This window comes from Nansenia antarctica (assembly GCF_963989245.1).
Source record: "Nansenia antarctica genome assembly, chromosome: 18".
NCBI classification, from domain to species: domain Eukaryota; kingdom Metazoa; phylum Chordata; class Actinopteri; order Argentiniformes; family Microstomatidae; genus Nansenia; species Nansenia antarctica.
The window spans coordinates 4233884-4253883 of NC_137691.1; the positions used below are offsets into that span (position 1 = coordinate 4233884).

At 45.0% G+C, this 20000-nt stretch overlaps 1 protein-coding gene across 2 annotated transcripts in view; it reads right to left on the reverse strand.

Moving 5' to 3' along the window:
- LOC308173164 (engulfment and cell motility protein 2) overlaps window positions 1–20000 on the reverse strand; it is a gene marked incomplete at its 3' end in the record, with an annotated part of 28252 nt that overhangs the window by 7818 nt on the left and 434 nt on the right. Inside the window, exons 2-13 of one of the 2 annotated variants that reach the window (XM_080548145.1) lie at window positions 19328–19368; window positions 16531–16603; window positions 15132–15182; window positions 14826–14995; window positions 14587–14686; window positions 5954–6105; window positions 5514–5592; window positions 3436–3471; window positions 2811–2861; window positions 2247–2369; window positions 1266–1385; window positions 670–774 (exon numbers count right to left, since the gene is read on the reverse strand). In XM_080548145.1, coding sequence (XP_080404271.1) covers window positions 670–774; window positions 1266–1385; window positions 2247–2369; window positions 2811–2861; window positions 3436–3471; window positions 5514–5592; window positions 5954–6105; window positions 14587–14686; window positions 14826–14995; window positions 15132–15182; window positions 16531–16603; window positions 19328–19368 — 1101 coding nt within the window. The remainder of the gene's footprint in view (window positions 1–669; window positions 775–1265; window positions 1386–2246; window positions 2370–2810; window positions 2862–3435; window positions 3472–5513; window positions 5593–5953; window positions 6106–14586; window positions 14687–14825; window positions 14996–15131; window positions 15183–16530; window positions 16604–19327; window positions 19369–20000) is intronic. The other variant, XM_080548146.1, reaches the window with a different exon arrangement.

A 20000-nucleotide genomic window follows, 5' to 3' on the forward strand; every position in this document is an offset into this window, starting at 1 on the left:
AAAGTAAGATACAGTAACAATTTAAAATGTTCAGGTTTAAAATCAAGAAATAAAAACAAATCAATCAGTTAAAAAGGCCTAGCCTAACTCTTTTTAAAACACACTCAATTAAAAGCCGAACAGAACATAAAAGTCTTCAGCATATTGTTTTTAGTTGATACCGACGGGGCTGACCTAATGTCTGGTGACAGCAGGTTCCAGTGTTGTGCTGCACAGTGAGTGAATGCTCCTCTCCAGTTTTGCTGCTCACTCTAGGAACTGTTAACAGGCCTCAGATGATCTTAGGGATCTAGCAGGTTCACCAGTACGTGTAAGGATTAACCATAGACTCCATCATTCCTTGTGTTAGTTAGCCTATTAGCCTGTTAGCCTGTTAGTTAGCCTATGCGAGGAGTTGACTGTGGGCAGACTGTGGGCAGGGTTGCCAGATGGGGCGGGTTACCGCCGAATGGGCTACTTTTGATCACACTGGGCCGGAAAGAAAGCATTTGGGTGGTTGGGCTGGATAAATAGCATTTAGGCAGTATCAAAATGTCAGTGCCTGAAAGTTACAAAAAGGTTTTTGGTGGATTTAGGTTTTTTTTAGACTGTGCTTAGGCTGGAAAATGTCAATCCCATCTGGCAACCCTGACTGTGGGCAGACTGTGGGCAGACTGAGGGCAGACTGACCCGGATGTAGGTGTCCTGGTGCAGCTTGGCCAGGTACAGCATGTTGTCCAGGGCCAGCATGCCAGGAGGAGTCTGGGTGAAGTCCAGGGCGGGGTTAACATGGTTCTGTACAGACAAAAGAAATAGGAAAGAATCCTTAACACTAGAACAGCCGTGCTTTTTTACCTACTAAAAGAGCCACCCTCTTTAAAATGCTAACCTTCTATTTACACACAACGACCACTAGTTGGCCGCTTGTAAATTAGCCTGCCTCCTACACAGAAAAACTGCTAAATAGCTTTACACTAGCTTATCCTGAAGTGATATTGAAAATGTACGGATACTGGGTGGTAGAATGAGTGCAAAGATATAACACTTTTTTTAACTCACAGGGGTCAAATGACCCCTCATCCAACACTGATTAAGTGTTAACAAGCTCAAAGACAACAGACTGATGAAAACTCATCATCCACACAGTAGAGTAGGGGACAGGGCCTTAAACAAAGAAAACATTCTAAAAATTCAAACTCTCACTTCTAAAACACCAACGCCTCTGAAGAGCAACCACACCACACAGAAACAACAAGTCCCAGAATCCCTCATGTCTCTGGACTCACGGTGAAGCCCAGCATCTTGTAGTCCTTGGTGTACATGGCCTTCCTCTTCTCCGTGCCACTGGGGTCGTTCTCCCCGTCGAAGGCGATCCTCCGCAGCTCGAAGATGATGTCCCTCTGAGCCTGAGGGCAGATCAGAAATGGTAAATGAACTGACTTATATTATTATTATTATTATTATTATTATTATTATTGTTATAATTATTATAATTAGATTAGATACATACATTAGACTATAATACATTAGACTTATATAGCGCTTTTCTAGACACTCAAAGACGCTTTACAAACTGAAAAGAGTTAGTAGTAATAATATTAAAAAGAAACTAAAATATTAAAATAAATAAAAGAAAGTATAGGGGCCTAATTAAGGTAGTGCTGGGGACACATGGGAAGGGGAGGGGGAGAGGGTTAACTGGTGAAGGCAAGCTTGAAGAGGTGGGTTTTGAGGGCCTGTTTAAATGTTGGGAGGGTGTTGGCCTGTCACCTTATTCCAAAGCGCTTTACAACGGCCTCTCATTCACACATTCACACACCAATGGCAGCAAGCTACCATGCAAGGCGCCGGCCCGCTCACTGGGAGCAATTTGGGGTTCAGAGTCTTGCCCAAGGACACCTCGACATGTGGCCAGCCGGGGTTCGAACCACCGATCTGACGACCTTACGATCATTAGACAGCGGCACTACCCCCTGCGCCACAGCCGGCCCATCAGATCAGAACAGGACATCAGGGCCCGGTTGTTCAAAACTTTTCATCTGGATCAGAGTGATGATCACGATTCTTTTTTCTCTGATCCAGGATCAGATCGAGCTGGCTGATTTCCCCCCCTATACAACTACAAAATCAGTCAGCTCGATCTGACCCTGGACCTCCAGCTTTGAACAACTGGGTCCAGGGACATTTTTAGGTGGGTTGAGGATCAGACTCAGGGAATGAAAACAGCTGAAAACAGTGTGCCACTTTACGGCCGTCTGCCACTTTACCTGGTCACTAGGGTCCATTTTGGTCATCATGCGTTCCTCCAAAAGGTTAAAGGTCAACACCTGTAGCACGTAGAGCTGATGCGCCATCTCGGCTTTGATTGGCCGGTTGCCTCGGATAACGTGCTGGAAGAGATGACGATGACGCATGTGTTAATGAAGAGCAGCAGCATTAAAAGCTAAATTTTCATGTAAACTAAAGGGTTGTTGGGATGGTGGCTCTATTTATTTTTTTGGGTGATACATTTTTTATTATTATTTCAGGGAATAATACAAGGGAGTGGTAACATATGATTAAACAAAAGAGAAATAGAATGACAAAAATCCAGTACAAATACAAAATAAACCTTCCACCACCCTCCCCCACTCCCCTTCCCTTCCCAATCTCCCTTTGCCCTAACAGTCCCCCACCTCCCCCTTCTCCCACAAATGTCCCTCCCACCACATACCTCCAACCCACCCGCCCAATCACAGCCCCCCGCCCCCCCCAGCCCCACTGCACAGTATAGTAACGACTAGAGAGTGGTAATGATTATGTGGTCTACCCCAGGAGTCCCTGTCACTCACGTTCAGGATGATGGAGCGCAGGTGCTTCTGGGCCAGGGTGCTCGCCATCTCCTGTCAGGAGGACAAGATGGAGGACGGATTCAGACAACAACAATCTTGACTACCACACAATGACACCCAAAGGTTGCATCATACATTATGACTATTGTGACACATTTTGAGGAAACCTAAAACTCAATATATATATATATATATATATATATATATATATATATATATATATATATATAATATAACTACTGCGTTTCTAGTTTTCTTGTTTTGCCACAAAACAACATGTAACCACTGAATATGGCCATGATCAGCCCCCCCCCCCCCCACCCCACCCTCCTTCCTGTCAAAAACAAAACACTGCACACTGCACCATGGCATGTGTGAGAGTGCAGTGACCATGCTCTACCACAAGGGGGCCCCAGAGTGTCTCTGATAGAACTGTGGTGCTCCATATGGAATCATTTTTCCGAGGCTATGTTCTTATCTGAGTGAAATGAAACTATGCAGCTGGCGGCCCACAGTCCTCTACGGAGCAGAGAGAGAGAGAGAGAGAAAGAGAGGTCTGTGGGGGAGTGGGAGTGGGAGTGGGTGTGGAGGAAATGAAGTGAGGGAGAATGGGATGTGTACTCACCGTGAGTCTCTGGTCCAGGGGGTTAGTATGCTCCTCCTGAGGGGCGGGGGGAGGGGGGGGGGGATAGGTGTGATAGGCAATGGAAACAAAGAGTGCACACTTATACATGGAGCACAAGGTACAGGCATACATACATCACAAGGCACAGCGTGCACAGTAAAGGGCATTACACAATACGGGGCAGCACAGAATGACAGAAGGGCGCCACGGCAACCTACGAGACAGCGTCACCAGGCGTGAGGAGACACGGCACAGTGCAGAGCTGCACTCGTACTAGAAGTGAGACACGTTACACAATGCTGTGGGGGCGGGGGGGGTGGGGGGAGAGTATAATGACTGCATGGTGTCACTTTGCTGACATGCTGTGACAGTGGGCATGACATGATGTCTTCTCATGATCCCCACCCAAACCAACCACCACACTCACACTGCCGAAATAATATAGATTATATGACTACTATGTCATATACATGCACACTACCTGATTACTTGACTACTTGTACTGTAGATTATTGCATTTTATTCTTATTACAGCACAGCACTGCTGATTCCACTGTAGTACGACTACCATTACTTTATTATTACTTACTTTACTTATTTTACTATACTCTATTAGGCTATTGTGATTTTGTATCTTGCTGCAATGCCAATGTTGAAGAACGTAAGCCAAAGATTTTTTACTCTTGTGTACATTGGATATAATTTTTAAAAAATCTGATTCTGACTGATATTTACTGTAGATCTATAATTTAAAATGTTGTGGCATAGGACAGGACTTTTTCACGCTAAGATTTCTCCTCTATTTCTCCTCTATAATCCATTTCAGAACCACTACCAGCGAAGAGAATAACTAGCAGTGGAGTCAAGTCAAGTCAATTCTTTCCTCATGCGGGTTTTTTCACTTAATTTCCCATGGGGGGGAACTAGACAGGATGTTTGAGAAAAAAAAGTTGTGTGTGGGTGACTTCCTACATGTCATTCACATTAACACACAAGGGTCCTGTGGTCCAACATCTGTCTCACACACACACTGTCTAGCGCAGGCAGCTCTGATCTGGGTCCCTGTGCTGGATAAACATGTCTGTTTCTGCTTCCAAAAATGTTATGAAGATAGAAAAAAAATAATAGGTCCTATCAACATATCTAATGGGAAGGAGGAAGGGGCTCAGGGGATGAATGAGTCACAGAATGCTTGAAGAAGCAGAGCTTAGAACACCAGTTGCGTAACAGAGATAGCAGTTGAAAGTAGGAGACTTTCAGTAGAGGTGAAAGCAGAAGGACTGGCTGAGCGGACAGCACAGGAAACACAGAGATTATGGTTATAACAGAGACACAGATTATGACGGTGATCAGTGATGAGATGTCGATGAGTGGAGAAGACATCGTCGTCTGCACTGCAAAAAGTACATCTAAATAAAGATAAATCAAGTAAAAATATGCTTGTTTTTGTTTTTGTCTGAATGCACTTATTTTAAGACATCTTTTTACTTGTTTTTACTAGAAAATCTTAGGAAGTGACATTTTCCTGTTCTGTTGGCAGATCATTTTGCTTATTTTAAGTCATATTTACCCCCATTTTGTTTTCTTGTTTTTGAGAGCTGACTTTTTGCAGTGTGGGGTCGCACACGTGACAGTTGGCAGCCAAGAAGTAGAGAGCATGGCTATGTATGAGTGAGGTGTTTGTGTTAGTGACTGATGGATGTGGGGTCTGGGGTGAGCCACAGTCTGGTGACGTATGGTAGGGTATATATGAGTGAACATGGGGTTAAGCTTATGCTACATGTTGCAGGGGACCCTTTAATTTGTGTCATGGTGAACAAGACAATATCCATTGTTTGTATTTGTGTGTTGTCAGCTAGTATTCCTGTTTGTTTAGCCCTTCCCAACCAGGGGGGTATTCCATCAACGTCGCTAAAGGAAAATCCAAGCTTATTTGTGATAAGTCTCGCGAGACTTACCAAAACAAGCCTGTTTTTTGTGATAATTCTCTAACCCTAAAAAAATAAGCCTGGATTTTCCTTTAGCGACATTGATGGAATACCCCCCTGGGGCGGTGTGTTTGGCCCGGAGGCACTAACCTGCCGTCTGTCCTCCGGTGCTTTCAGGAAGAGGGCGTTGATGAGGGCGATGGCGTATGTCTGGATCTCCTGGTTAGACCTGTGACATCATCGACAGAACAACCAGTTAGAAGCATCTCGCTCTTGAGAACCTAATTTCACCATCACATAGTCACCATGACTACAGTCACCATAGCATCAATATGATGACTGGTCGTTAGGCCTTTTAGGTTTAGAATAGTCTCATCGTTTTAGTATTAGTTTGGGAGGTTCTAAACCTCGACTGCAGCAGTGTGAGGTCATAAAGAGCGTGACATCATCTGCTGCGGTCTTCAGTATCGATATATTAGTCACAAATCGTCACTGCTACTAAACTCTATATTTTCTACACACTAACGCCAACTCCGTCCCCACAGCTGTGCGCGTGCGGGACGGCCCCCGGTGCGTGAGTGTGTGCTCACACTTGCAGGTGTCCGATGAGCTGTCCCACAGTGATCTCTTGCGCCACCCGGTGGTAGAGGCTGTGGCTGTTGAGGACCATGCTCTCCAGGATGGCCAGCGAGCGCTGCAGGATCGACACGTCCACCATGGGCTGGTTCACGTAGCCCGCGATCTGAGAGGGAGAGGAGCAAAGCAGCACCATGGAACCACCTGGAACAACCAGTCCGTTTTTTTTTTACCTCAGATTTATGGGGTGGATGTGAGATGTGTTTTCAGGATGAGAGAGGTCAAGGGGGGAGGGGGGGATCATGGACGTCTACATCTAGAAGAACCTAGCTGGCTAAACAGAACATACTGTACATTTGTGACAACTCCCAATGAAAAGGGCTACCTGTAGGCAAAATCATTTTTCTGTTTTTTACATGTGCTTAAACTACAGATTGTAAGCTTTCAAATGATGCATCATACATTGAAATCGGAAACAAATTGAAGACGACATGAGTATTTGAAAGTTGCTACACCTGAAATCACTAAGCACAGAAAATCCCCATCAAAGATAATGAATCCCCATCAAACAACAAGAAACGAAGTCATTGTGTTATAGATTACAGTTATTTAATGAACGTAAAACTGTTCGGAAAAATAACGAGTGGGTACTTCACATCTTCGAGTTGAATGTTAGCTAAAAAAACGAAAATCTGAAGAAAAAAAAAAAACTTTCAAGACGAATTTGACGTCTTTCTCATTTCCGAGAGGTGTCCAGTTACATCAGGTTGCGTCACATTTGTTGCAGGTATTGTCCTATGTAAATAACAGAGAGACACACTATAACAATTTACACTAACGTTGCATATTAGCGCAGCATAGCAGAGCGAAGCAAAGTGGCCACTGATGACACAACTGAAAGAGCTCAGAATAACACACACCGAGGTTGCTAGGTAACAGCAACCCACTCAGTTCCGACAGGCAACGAGGGGTAGAAGGTCAAGTAATTAAAGAAAGAAAAAGAGGCTAAAACGTGGGGGTGGACTTCCAAGTAAGGTCTCAAAACAAGCCAAACTTCTTCTTTTTTTCACCAGCGCAAGAAACGGAGTTGTCAGAGTGCTCAGAGTTCTCAGAATGCGTAGGTACCCGAGTCGCGAGTACGACGGATATTTGCATCTGTCATAAGACGAGAATAGAAATCTCTCACAGAGGGGGTTCCTTACGTAACAGCCAGTATCTAGGCCTATCTGAAAGGACTATGGTATTTCCACAGATCCATCATTCATATGAAAGTTCCTATAGCCAGTATATACTACAGGGACACAGAGAAGACACCATAAAACCCCTAATGGGGTAGTGGTGGCATAGTGGATAGTGAGTTTGACTGGTAATCAGAAGGTCATGAGTTCAAATCCCACCTGTGCCCTTGAGTAAAGGCACTTTAGCCCTAAGTTACTCCAGGGAGACTGTCCCTGTAATCTCTAATTGTAAGTCGCTTTGGATAAAAGTCTGGGGTGCTCGGTGGCGTAACACAATAAGCATCGACCATGTACCCGCAGGGTTCCCGGTTCGATTGCCGGCTGTGGACATATCCTACCATGTCATCCCTTCTCTCTCTTGTCGTATATTTCCACACACATGCATAGATAGTATGATAGGGGGTCATGCTATTCTGTAGCCTTCATGTTCGCACCAGCGGGCACCCGGAAGGGTGACATCACAGTGACATCACAGGGGACGGCCCTCATGACCATCTAGATAAGGTGATAGGCTATGACCTGTGACTGTATTTGCATAAGAGGGCAGGGATCTGGGGGACTAGGGAAAACCAGCGAGGAAGGGAGGAAGCGGTCTCTTTTTGTCACCAGGCCCCAGGATCAACACGTGTATGTATGAATCTGTTTGTAACTCGGATTAAATCATCTTAAACTCACTAGCTGTTGTTTGATTCATAACCAATAAGAATACACGACAGTGATGGCGAGCCTAGCACGGAGTCCAAAAAAGGAAATCTACGTTTGAAAACTTAAGCTGAAGCCACAGCTCTAAAGACGGTAAGAATTAAAATAGCGCTATTTTCTGTTTAAACCGCTAGGGGCGCGTGTGCAACAGCTGGGTTTTCAAACAATTTCTTTGAGACTAAAACAACCTTAAAGTAAAGTCTTATTGGAATAGAAACACACTTTTCATAATCTTTAAGCTGGGGTTGGTGAGAGCCGGACTTTGAAGTCCGTTTTTGTAAATATACGATTAGATTGGTATATTGGTGATATAGGGCTGAATTTGGTAATTCGCTTTTTTATGTTAAGATATTAGTTGTGTAACTAATAGCGGTATTACGGAATATCGTGAGTGTGTGTGTAGAATTGTGTTAAGGTGTAAATGGACGGGGTAGTCTATTTTGTATTGTAGCAGTGAAAAACATATGAGGCTTTGTCTGTTTGGAAGGACGCCATTGTGTAAGCGGCCATTTGCAGTGTACTGTCAGCAGAGCGTAGACGCCATTTGTGTTGTCCTGTGTAAGCGGAGCGATAACACGCACGCTCGGGCACGCGCGCAGACGCGCAGGACACACACAGAGACCTTCTAGAGGAACAGTGAAAAACATATGAGATAAATAATAGTTAAACTGGATTGAAAGATAATCTTGATATTGCTGTGTCGTGAAAAGTAATCGTTTATGAAAACAAGTTGTGTTAAAGAGATTGTTTTAAAGCAGGCTACAAACACGCGGTGGTTTCTCAAGGACAAAAGGGTTGTTAAATTGAGCCGCCTGCTTTCTGCCTCTGGCCTTTAGGCTTCGGACACGTAGGGGGGTTGCGTGTGATTGTTGCATTACATAGACTATAGTATTTAAGATAGAGATATAGTGAATTGATCTCGGGGTATTTTAAATAGTTTAGAGTTACGGTTAAAACATTCATAGCCTCCATTTTTACACGGAGGCGCTGGCGCATGCGCAATCGATACGCAAGTCGGTTACTTGGCGCCGCCTGCTGGACTAAATACGACAAGACATTTTAAAACACTAAATCCTCAGGGAGATACAGCTGAGGTCGATGAAACAGTCCGATACATTAATAAATAGATGGTTATAAATGATTGTAATGTATTACATTACCTTAATTAATTTAATTAATTACAAATTGATTGAATTAATTATTCAGATCATTTTATTTCTCTGTTTTCACAAAACTTTGATCAATTGTTTTGTGACAATCTAATGATATGTTGATAATAGCTAATTGACTTTACAGGTTTGCATCAATGAAGTGTCAATGAATAATTAATAACTAATCATTCATTCCTTTCATTTAACAGTTGATTTATTTACAGGTTGTAATTAATATTTGTAATTTACATATTTTATTTTAGTTAGGTCATTTCCACAGTGTTTGATTAAGGAATAGCAGAATAGTACATATTTGATAGTTGAGCAGTAAAAGGGTTTTTGTGGATCGGTGAATACTTAGGTGTGACCAGCTTTTGTGATTTAATAATTGTGTTGACCAGAACTGTAATTAGTATTGAATGAGTAATCAAGTGACACATATTCATAAACAATTAGGAAACACATTTAAGTATAAAGTACTTACAAAGTGATTAGATTTAAGTTAATACTGCACTGACATACACAAGAGGCAAATCTGTTGTTCTGGGTTGTAGTGGTTTTGTGTGGACGGTTAATACAGTTATATTGGACTAGCATTTGTTTAGCAAACAAGACAATAGGAAGGTGGGTTGTAAGAAGCGTACACCTTATCTAATATAGAATATTGTCAGCATATTGAGCAAGTAGAATGGGGTCGAATTCCACGAAGCTGTTAAAAGATATTAGTGAACATCGTGGAATGTTGGCTACGTTATCCCCTATGGCTATAGTGGAAAAAATGAATCCTCTTGTTAGGGAAATTAGCAAAATGTCAACGAAATGGAATAGCCGTTGGGCATACATTGAACAGCCGTGGCCGAAAGAGGGCAGCATTAATTTACAATTAATTGCAACATTGGAAATACTTATCAATGGGCACAAAGCACATCAAAGAGGAAAGATTAGATCAGAGAAACGCAAGTTAGAGTTAGCTATTTTAGATCTATTTAAGGTAGAGGGACAGAAAATAGCTCAGATGGAACCGGAAAAGAAAAAAGAATTGGCCAGAACACTGGAACAGAAACTGAACATTTCATCCCCAGACCTGTGTCCTGCCCCCAGTCCCCCTCCATATGCTAAGGCACTGGAGGATCATTCCCAGAAGAAGAAGAAGGAGCCAAGGGGAAAAGGGGACGACAGGAGTGACGAGGAAGATGACAGCGAAGATGGCAGTGCAGACTCAAGTGATGACGACAATGCAGATGGAGGCTACAACGCGCAGGTCAGGAAGATGATAGCCACAGCCGAAAGGAAAGGTGGGAGAAGACGCCCGGAGAAAGAGGGAGATTGTCACCGAATGTCATCAAATACATTAAAGAACTGTCCAGTGCTGATTCGGGGTAACAAGATGGAATATCATCCGTGGCATCATACAGATTTGTCTGAAGTGATCGAGAAACTCCCAGTTCTTCAAGAGGGAGGACATTCGTGGACGCGAGAGGTCGACGTGATACTGACAGGAACGCAGGCCGCGATGGGAGACCTGAAAAGACTCTTAGCTTTTATTGCAGGATTGGATACAATGCAGGAAATATTGATGAAGGCAGGACTTCATAGATATATCAATACATCAGTTTATGATCCAGAGCTCTTCGCAGCAAACAGAGGCAGGCTGTGGAAAGCAATCAGAGAGACCTACCCTACTCACATTCACCCAGACAATATCATTGTGAAGCCACTGGGGGGGGATGAGAATCCCAGGGGTTATGTTGCCCGTGTGCACACTCAATGGAGAAGTGTGACAGGGAAAGACGCTGAAGATAACCCCTTAGAAAAATCCATAATCAGGGAAAAAATACAAGAAGGGCTTCCTACCCCAGTTAAGGATAAGCTAGCAGAAGTGGTGGGGCTACGACACATGAACAAAGCTGTTTATATAGACCACGTAGCTCATCAAGTTGAGTTATATCGAAAGAACATTCAGATACAGAAGGCACGAGACGAAGAATCCCTCAGAATATTGACTCATTTGCAATTGACTGAAAGCGAGAGGAACATAGAGGGAGTGCAGGCTTTAGCCCCACAGCAACAGCCACCTGGAGTGCAGACTGCTACTTACCAGTCCTACTCACAGGGGCCACAAGGGGGGTATCCTGCTACTTACCAGTCCTACCCACAGGGGCCACAAGGGGGGTATCCATACCCACAAGGGCCACCAGGGGTGCAAGCGGTTCCATACCAGATGTACACACAGCCTGGCCAAGGACCACCACCAGGGGGATGGACAGCAGCAGGGAAGGAGATGCTAGAACCATGCCAATGCGACCAGAATGGACATCTAGCCTGTGCCTGCTGCAACAGGCCCCAGGGGGGCGCAGGGGGGAGCCAAGGAGGAGGATATTGGCCCCCTACTACACCTGCTCCAGGAGTGATGAACCCTTACGGAGGCCCAGCAGCTGGCCTATAGGGGTGCCCGGAAGATCCGAGTGGGAGGTGCCAGCTGGTGGTGACACAGAAGCCTGAAGGCGCCACGCACCTCCCTATGTCTAGAGAATATGTGAAGACAATCGGATTTGAGGGAATTAAACAGCTGATTCCTACAACTGAGCTTGTAGACTTAGAGTACAAGGGACAGAGAGCAACTCTGTCAACACTTGTGTCAGAACACACGCCAACAGGGCTGCTAGGGAGAGATGCTCTATGCCAATTGAACTGTACAGTAAAATGCACACCTGACGGTTGTCAGGTGACGGTGCCATCCGGTGTTCAGATTCCATCGACAGCCAGAGTGATTAAGCATAGAACAGACCTACAAGCTTTGCCTTTAAAGGGAGCTGATATAGAATATTGGGTTGATGGGTCTTGTTACGGGGTAGGAGAAACGTTGTGCGCTGGGTATTCCTTAGTTAAAGCACAAAATTCAAAGTTTATTGTAGAACAGGCTGAGGCAGTTCCTCAGCCTTGCTCGGCTCAGTTGGCTGAATTGATTGCCCTCACAGAAGCATGCAACTTGGGAACCGGACGGAGAGTGACAGTGTACACCGACTCTGCCTATGCACATAATGTTTGTCATTTTAATGGAGCTGTATGGAGGGGGCGGGGTTTTAAGAGAACTGATGGTACGCCTATACAGCATCACGCACAGATCATGAAGCTGTTACAAGCCATGATGAAGCCAAAGGAATTAGCCATAGTGAAGTGTGCCACACACAGGTCTGACTCATCACATGTCACACAAGGTAACAGGGCTGCAGAAGATGCAGCCAAAGCCATTACAGGAGCAGACAAGGCAGGTAAAGGTCTTCTGGTCACACATGAAAAGCAGTTACAGGGCATGGTCACACTTGAGGATTTATTGATGTTACAGAGTAGAGTAACTACGTTAGACAAGAGCGTTTGGCTAGCAAGGGGGGCAAGTCAGGATGACACAGGTCTATGGAGGAATCATGAGGGGTTGGTTGTAGCACCCTCAGATTTATTAGGCATGTTAATACAGGAAGCTCATGGATTAGCACATGTGGCTAGGGGGGAGGTAAGACGCAAGATCACCAAGAAATATGGGTTTTGGAGTCCATATTTGATGGAACAGATTGACCATGCTTTAGGTCAATGTGGGGTCTGTTGGAGAAACAACATCAGAGTGGGTACACCAGTGGTGTCTGGGCATATCCCTACCCCAATAGGGCCACGGGTGGTGGACAGGGGGGTGGATGTACAGAGTAGGCAGGATGTTGTGCCAACAGGTGCCGAGGTCCCCAGAGAACCTGAGAAGGAGGAGCTACGAGGAGATGCTGTGGTGTTGCCAGAGCCAGTGGCAATGCCAGTGTTACAGCCAGTGACATTACCGGCAGTGCCTGAAACCGAGGGGACAGCGGAAAGCTGTCCAGATGCCAATGAACCAGAAACCAACGAAGCAGAGAGTGTTGACAGTCTGGAGGTCCAGCCTGGGGGTGTCCAAAGCCTGGACACCTGTGCTACTGGGGATGCTGGCGAGTGCCTGCACCATGCTTCAGATGATGCTGAGGGCGACTCCCCAGACCTTGATCAGCGTGGGAGGGGACCAGGCGGCTGCCTTAACCTCAATGACACTGACGGACGACGACCAGTTAGGAAAAGATTAAAGACTATGAATAGGGTAGTGAAGCAGCAGATCAAAGGGAACGACGGGAATGGACAGCAGATGATAGCATGGCTGGAAACGGTCTTAGGGGCATGGGAAACTTATTTTGCCAAGATAGGAGCACCTATTATAGCAGACATGATTTTTGACTTTCTTAGGAGACAGGGCCTCATTGACTGTTTTTGGAAAATCAGTCACTCAGTCCACGTTAATGAACTTTTCAGAAGACTAGTCCTCACCTGAGGTGAAGATCTATGCATTAATGCATTCCCTTTGTCCTATGCTTACTGTTGGAGAATTATGTGTTATGATAACTGAATGTCATTATTTGTGTATTGTTTGTTTGTTTCTATATCGTGTGATTGAGGTCAGTTGAGAAGTGATGTGGTGGTTATACAAAGCTAGGAGAGAGGTTCTGTTCCTAGCGCAACGAAAATGGAAAGCTCCTGACTATGAAAGTGTTATCAATCTGAGACAGCGGTAAAGGCTGTTCTCCAACTGGGTACAAGTGCTAGTAACCTCTGACCCTGACGCTTCAAGGACAAAGAAAACATCGGTCGTTGGAAGTTTCTGTATTGATTTGTGCATGATGAACTGTGTTTAGTTTAATTGTGATTGTTATTTTCAAAATTCTTTTTATTATTGGTTGTTTTTTATTTTTTGTTTATGATATCTTTGGTTCCTAATACTGGTCCTGGGTTGGTCTGTGTTATTGTGCTTCTTGTGTTGTGTGTTGGTGTAGTTTTTCTGTCTGTTGTTGTTTATTTTTTAATTTTTAATTTTATTTTAAAAAAAATAAAAAAAAATTTTTTGAGTTAGTTTGTGGGGTTTTGTGTTTTTGTTTTTGTTTTGTGGTCGTTTAGTTTCGGAACACCCTCTGGGTGGTCCGAGGGGGGATGTGTCGTATATTTCCACACACATGCATAGATAGTATGATAGGGGGTCATGCTATTCTGTAGCCTTCATGTTCGCACCAGCGGGCACCCGGAAGGGTGACATCACAGTGACATCACAGGGGACGGCCCTCATGACCATCTAGATAAGGTGATAGGCTATGACCTGTGACTGTATTTGCATAAGAGGGCAGGGATCTGGGGGACTAGGGAAAACCAGCGAGGAAGGGAGGAAGCGGTCTCTTTTTGTCACCAGGCCCCAGGATCAACACGTGTATGTATGAATCTGTTTGTAACTCGGATTAAATCATCTTAAACTCACTAGCTGTTGTTTGATTCATAACCAATAAGAATACACGACACTCTCTCTCTCTCTCTCTCTCTCTCTCTCTCTCTCTCTCTCTCTCTCTCTCTCTCTCTCTCTCTCTCTCTCTCATCCTTCCTGTCAAACTCTCTCGTGTCTCTATCTCAATAAAAAGAAAAACATGAGTGGGACTGCCCCCCCAAAAAAGTCAAATGGAGAGTTGTGTGTTTCTAGTTGAAGACGTGAGGTGGACTCCTCACCTGTTTGATGAAGGACAGGGAGATGAGGTCCCAGGACACGATGCCGTGGTCCATCAGCTCCAGGAAGGCCGTGAGGGTGAAGGCCAGCATCTCCCCAAAGCTGAGGAGGCCAGAGAAGAGACCGCAGTTAGGAGACTCCCTATGAGTTAGGAGGGTTGAACGAGGAAGGCGAGGGGGGGGGAGGGGAGGGGAGGGGAGGGGGGGGGTATCGTAGAGGTGAACTTCTAACGGAGACTCACTGTGTGCCGCTCTCCACCAGGCGCGCCAAGGTCCCGATGCCCTCCATGTTGATGAACTCCGTGGCGAAGGTGGGGTCCGCCGACAGCTTGGCCAGCTCCTTCAGGGCCTCCAGGCGAGCGTCGATACCGTGGGACTGGATCCTCTCCAGCAGCTGCCTCGCAGCACGGGTCTAGAGGGGAGGAGGGGGGCGCGGCGGTCAATACCGTTGACAGTTATTCGCCTCAGTCGCCTCAGGCTAGCTAGCTTGTTGATAACTCTATGCAGCTAGCTAGCTACCGTCATTGAGAAACAGAAAGGTGTCTTACGGGAGAGATGGCCAACCGGAGGATGGTGCCGTTCTTCATTTCGCTACGGCTCTACGAGACAGAAGAGAAGTCGGTTATTAACCAAGTGAGAAGTTTGTTATTAACCAAGTGAGAAGTTGTTATTAACCAAGTGAGAAGTTGTTATTAACCAAGTGAGAAATCAGTTATTAACCAAGTGAGAAGTCAGTTATTATTCAAAGAAATAGAAGCCGCACACTCAGGTTCCAGATGCATCAAAGTGTGGTTTATTAGGACGGTTTCTGCCGTAGCCTTTGTCAAGTCTTAAATATCTAATAATCTAATAATATCTAACAATCTAATAAACCACACTTTGATGCATCCGGAACCTGAGTGGGTGGCTTCTACGTATTTCTTTTAATTGGAATTTCCTCCGTTGCCAATGCCAGCACCTCGCTTAGATTTTCTGCGGTGTGCGCTCTCTCCCTTTTCTATTTAGAAGTCAGTTATTAACTATGTGAGAAGTCAGTTATTAACCATGTGAAACCACTGAGATGGTGAACTCTCTGGGTACTCCTCCGGAGGACTCAATAACACCAGTGAACACTGTGGAAAACCAGGAAAGCCAAACGATGCACTAGGGAGCCACATAGGAGAACATACCCGTTTTTCCATTTCCTGCCATGTCCCTTAGCAACATTATACTGCTGCTGTAACTCTGGTTAGCGGGGGGCCAGTCACTCTCGGACTGGGGGGGACCACATGCAGCACTGCATCATATTGATGAGTCATATGTGACAGGGTCATGTGACAGGGTCTGGTGAAAACGTCCTCAAGGAGGGCAAGGTCATTTCTTTTCAGTTTTTTCCAGATTATGAATGTGCTGATTGTAGTAAACTGTGATGTGTCATACATTGAAATCTGAAAAGAAGATATATGCTCATTTGAATGTTGGTCCACCTCAAAACCAAATAGCGGAGAGAAACACGCTCTGAATCAAAACACACGCAAAACAGCTGCTAACAGCTATCGGCTAAGAAGGAACATCGCCGCGGACATCTAACTGCATGTTTAGCACATCACAACGTGCCGATACAACACCAACATGCGAAAAACACACAGTTACACATAATTTGATTAATTAGATTGCCTTTGAACACGTCCTAAAACGTACGTTTGTTTACAAGCCATGTATCACTTACCCAGTAGCCTACGACAGACGATACAGTGAATCCAATTCCACTAATTATAAGTATTTGAGTGATCCTAAAACAGTTTGTTTGTTATATCGAGTGGCTCTTCATCACTTAAACTTTCGTAATATGCCCCCAAAAATTTGTCATTTGCGCAACTTGAGAATTGCAGACATGTGGCCCTTTTCACCAGACCGTGTCCCCTGCGCAGACGCCTAGAGAGCAGGTGAGGAGGAGAGGAGGCTCACCTGTTCAGTGATGTAGAGCTGAGGGCCGTCAGCATAACGCAGGGCAAACTGCTCCGAGCCAGACAGAGACCAGCTGTGGAGACACACACACACACACGCGCACACACACACGCACACACACACACGCACACACACACACGCACACACACACACACACACACACACACACACACACACACACACACACACAATTCAAATCCAAAAGTAAGTGACCTATTCGTGGCCTTTCCATGCAATGCCAGAGAGGGACCTGACCTCCGTAAATCTGAGACAGAAGGACACTTAAAACCACACGTTCCTCCACGGGTCTACTCTCATTATGTGCATTTGGGTTTTTTCACTCTACAGCAACTACAGAGTATGTACAAAAGGTTACCAAAGGTCACCGCGGCTGATACTTCCAGCATTTACTGTTTAGATGAGCAGATGGAGGAGATGGTGAGAGGAGATATTCTGTGGGCGTTAAAAGTGTAAAAGAAAAAAAGAAGAAAAAAAGAAGAAAAAAATCGAATGCGTTTAGATGTGAGAGCGAGGGAGTGGGAGGAAGCTTACAGTAGGAGAGAGAGAGATAGAGAGAGAGAGAGAGAGAGAGAGAGAGAGAGAGAGAGAGAGAGAGAGAGAGAGAAAGTGATAGAGGAGTGGGGAGTTGGAAGTTGGAAGTCACAGTATTCATGATGGACAGACAAGGAGTTTTAGGACACAAAGGAAAGGAAGCAGAAGGACATTGAGTACAACGAGAGGATTATAGCATGGATAGAGAGAGAGAGAGAGAGAGAGAGAGGGAGAGGGATAGAGAGAGAGAGACAGAGAGAGAGGGATAGAGAGAGAGAGATAGAGGGAGAGAGAGAGGGGGGGATAGAGAGAGAGAGGGAGAGAGAGAGAGAGGGGGGGGGGATAGAGAGAGGGATAGAGAGAGAGAGCGGGAGGGAGAGAGAAAGAGAGGGATAGAGAGAGAGAGAGAGAGAGAGAGAGACAGAGAGAGACAGAGAGAGAGGGATAGAGAGAGAGAGAGCTAGAGAGAGACAGAGAGAGACAGAGAGAGAGGGAGAGAGAGAGGGAGAGAGAGAGAGAGAGAGAGAGAGAGAGAGAGAAAGAGAGAGGGATAGAGAGGGAGAGAGAGAGAGAGAGAGAGAGGGAGAGAGCGGGGAGAGAGAGAGAGGGATAGAGAGAGGGAGAGAGAGTGTGATCAGAATGATTATGTAAGCTGAAAAAAAACATCCCTCCCAAAGTCTGGACCCCATCTGTGAACCATTAGAACTCCTTTATTAGTCTAAGAACAAGGCCTTTTCAGGAACAGAGACAGAGGGGGAGAGAGAAAAAAAGAAGAAAAAAGAGAGAGAGAGGGGGGGAGGGGAGAGAGAGAGAGAGAGAGAGAGAGAGAGAGAGAGAGAGAGAGAGAGAGAGAGAGAGAGAGAGAGGGAGCAGAAAGGAATAAAGCCCCAACTGCATTAGTCAGATTTTAGCTAAGCTCGACTAACTGCCGTTGCACATCCAGCCCCACTTTACTTTGGGCCGTGACTGTGCCAGGGATAAGTGCTGACTAGACTAAGGTCACCTTGTGTGGCAGACTCTGTAATCGTTAGAGTACTGGGTATTGGGTATGGGGTTGTGTCTGTGTCACTGGCAGGGAGCAGGGAGCGGGGAGCGGTGAGTAAGCTTATGGAAGGGTGGAGTACCAGAGCACAAGCATGCACGTGTCTCAGGGGGATGTGCTGAAATATACCGTCCAAGACGTAGACCGAATGTCTGCCTGCATGCCGCTACTGAGGGAGGGAAAGGATGATGCAGTAATAATCCACCATCTTTTTTATTTTATTTTATCGTCGGCATCTCTATTCTGTTTTTGTTTGTTGTGTTTGCTGAACACCATGCCAACATTTAAACAGGCCCTCAAAACCCACCTCTTCAAGCTTGCCTTCACCAGTTAACCCTCTCCCTCTCCCCTTCCCATGTGTCCCCAGCACTACCTTAATTAGGCCCAGCTTTATTTTTTTGTTTCTTTTTATTATTACTACTCAATCTTTTCAGTTTGTAAAGCGTCTTTGAGTGTCTAGAAAAGCTCTATATAAGTCTAATGTATTATTATTATTATTATTATTATTATTATTATTATTTGTTTATTGTCCTGCTTCTCTTTTTTTCCGGTACAGTGTCCTTGAGTTTGAGCAAGGCGCTTTTAAATAAAATCTATTATTATTATTATTATTATCTTGTTATCTTGAATGTAACTCAATGCTTATGCACATCTAGAATACTAATGCAATAATGCAATACTGAGCTCGTAAGGTAACACAATAATCGATGATAAACAAGGCGTTTGATATCTGATCCTGTCTGCAGACGGTCTGTTAGGCACTCCGAAGGGCCCCGGTGATTCATAACAGTGTAATAAGTATTCAGACGGGTCCTGGTGATTCATAATAACAGTCATCCTAATGGCTCCCTCCGCACTCTCGTTAGGGATCAGCTTTACATCTGGTCCTGACACTCTCTGTCTGCTGGAGCTCTTATATAAGTTCTTATATCACTCACACACACACACACACACACACACACACGCATGTACACACGCACGCATGTACACACGCACGCACGCACACACACACACACACACACACACACACACACACACACACCCATCTACACACACACACACGCACACACACACACACACACACACGCATGTACACAGGCACGCACGCACGCACGCACACACACACACACACACACACACACACACACGCACACACACACACATCTTTAAGGAGTGATTTATTCCTGGATGAGTGGTGCTTACCCATCACAGACCTCCCGTATAATGGAGGACAGCGGCTTCTTCTGCAAACAGATAACACACAGAAACCACAACGTCACACTCTGCCAAGCCACCGCAGTCATTAAAACATGTGTAGCTGGTGTACCAGGAAAGGCTCAAATCATAACATCGACGACTGTTTCTCTCCGCCTCACCTATTACTGTAAACTGACTGATTTCTTGATGAGTAGGCACCGTTGAATTTGGGTTGGGATAAACATTTACATTTGACATTTTTGACATTTAGCAAACCCCTTATTTCCAAAGCGACTTACAACGGACAAATACATTTGACTAAGTAAGTGAATCGTCTATCCGCGCCAGTCACAGCAGGGGAAAGTAATCTATGCTCAGGCCGGAGGCCTTTGGCAGTCGTCGTGCTAGTAGAAGGATTTTTAAATATTTTTCTTATTAGTATTACACAGGGGAAACAGTGCAAGGGGGGGGGAGTAGATGTAAACCGTTGTGTGAGTGACAGCTATACACAGTCGAGGTCACTAATGCATAAAAGATGTGGAATATTATATCCACCCTCAGAAATGTCAGTATCGAGCAGTGTAATACATACATAACATACATAACATGGCTTATACATGTATTTCCCCTTCAATTATTCAACATACTCTCTGCAGTAGTAGCTAGGACAGGAACGTTT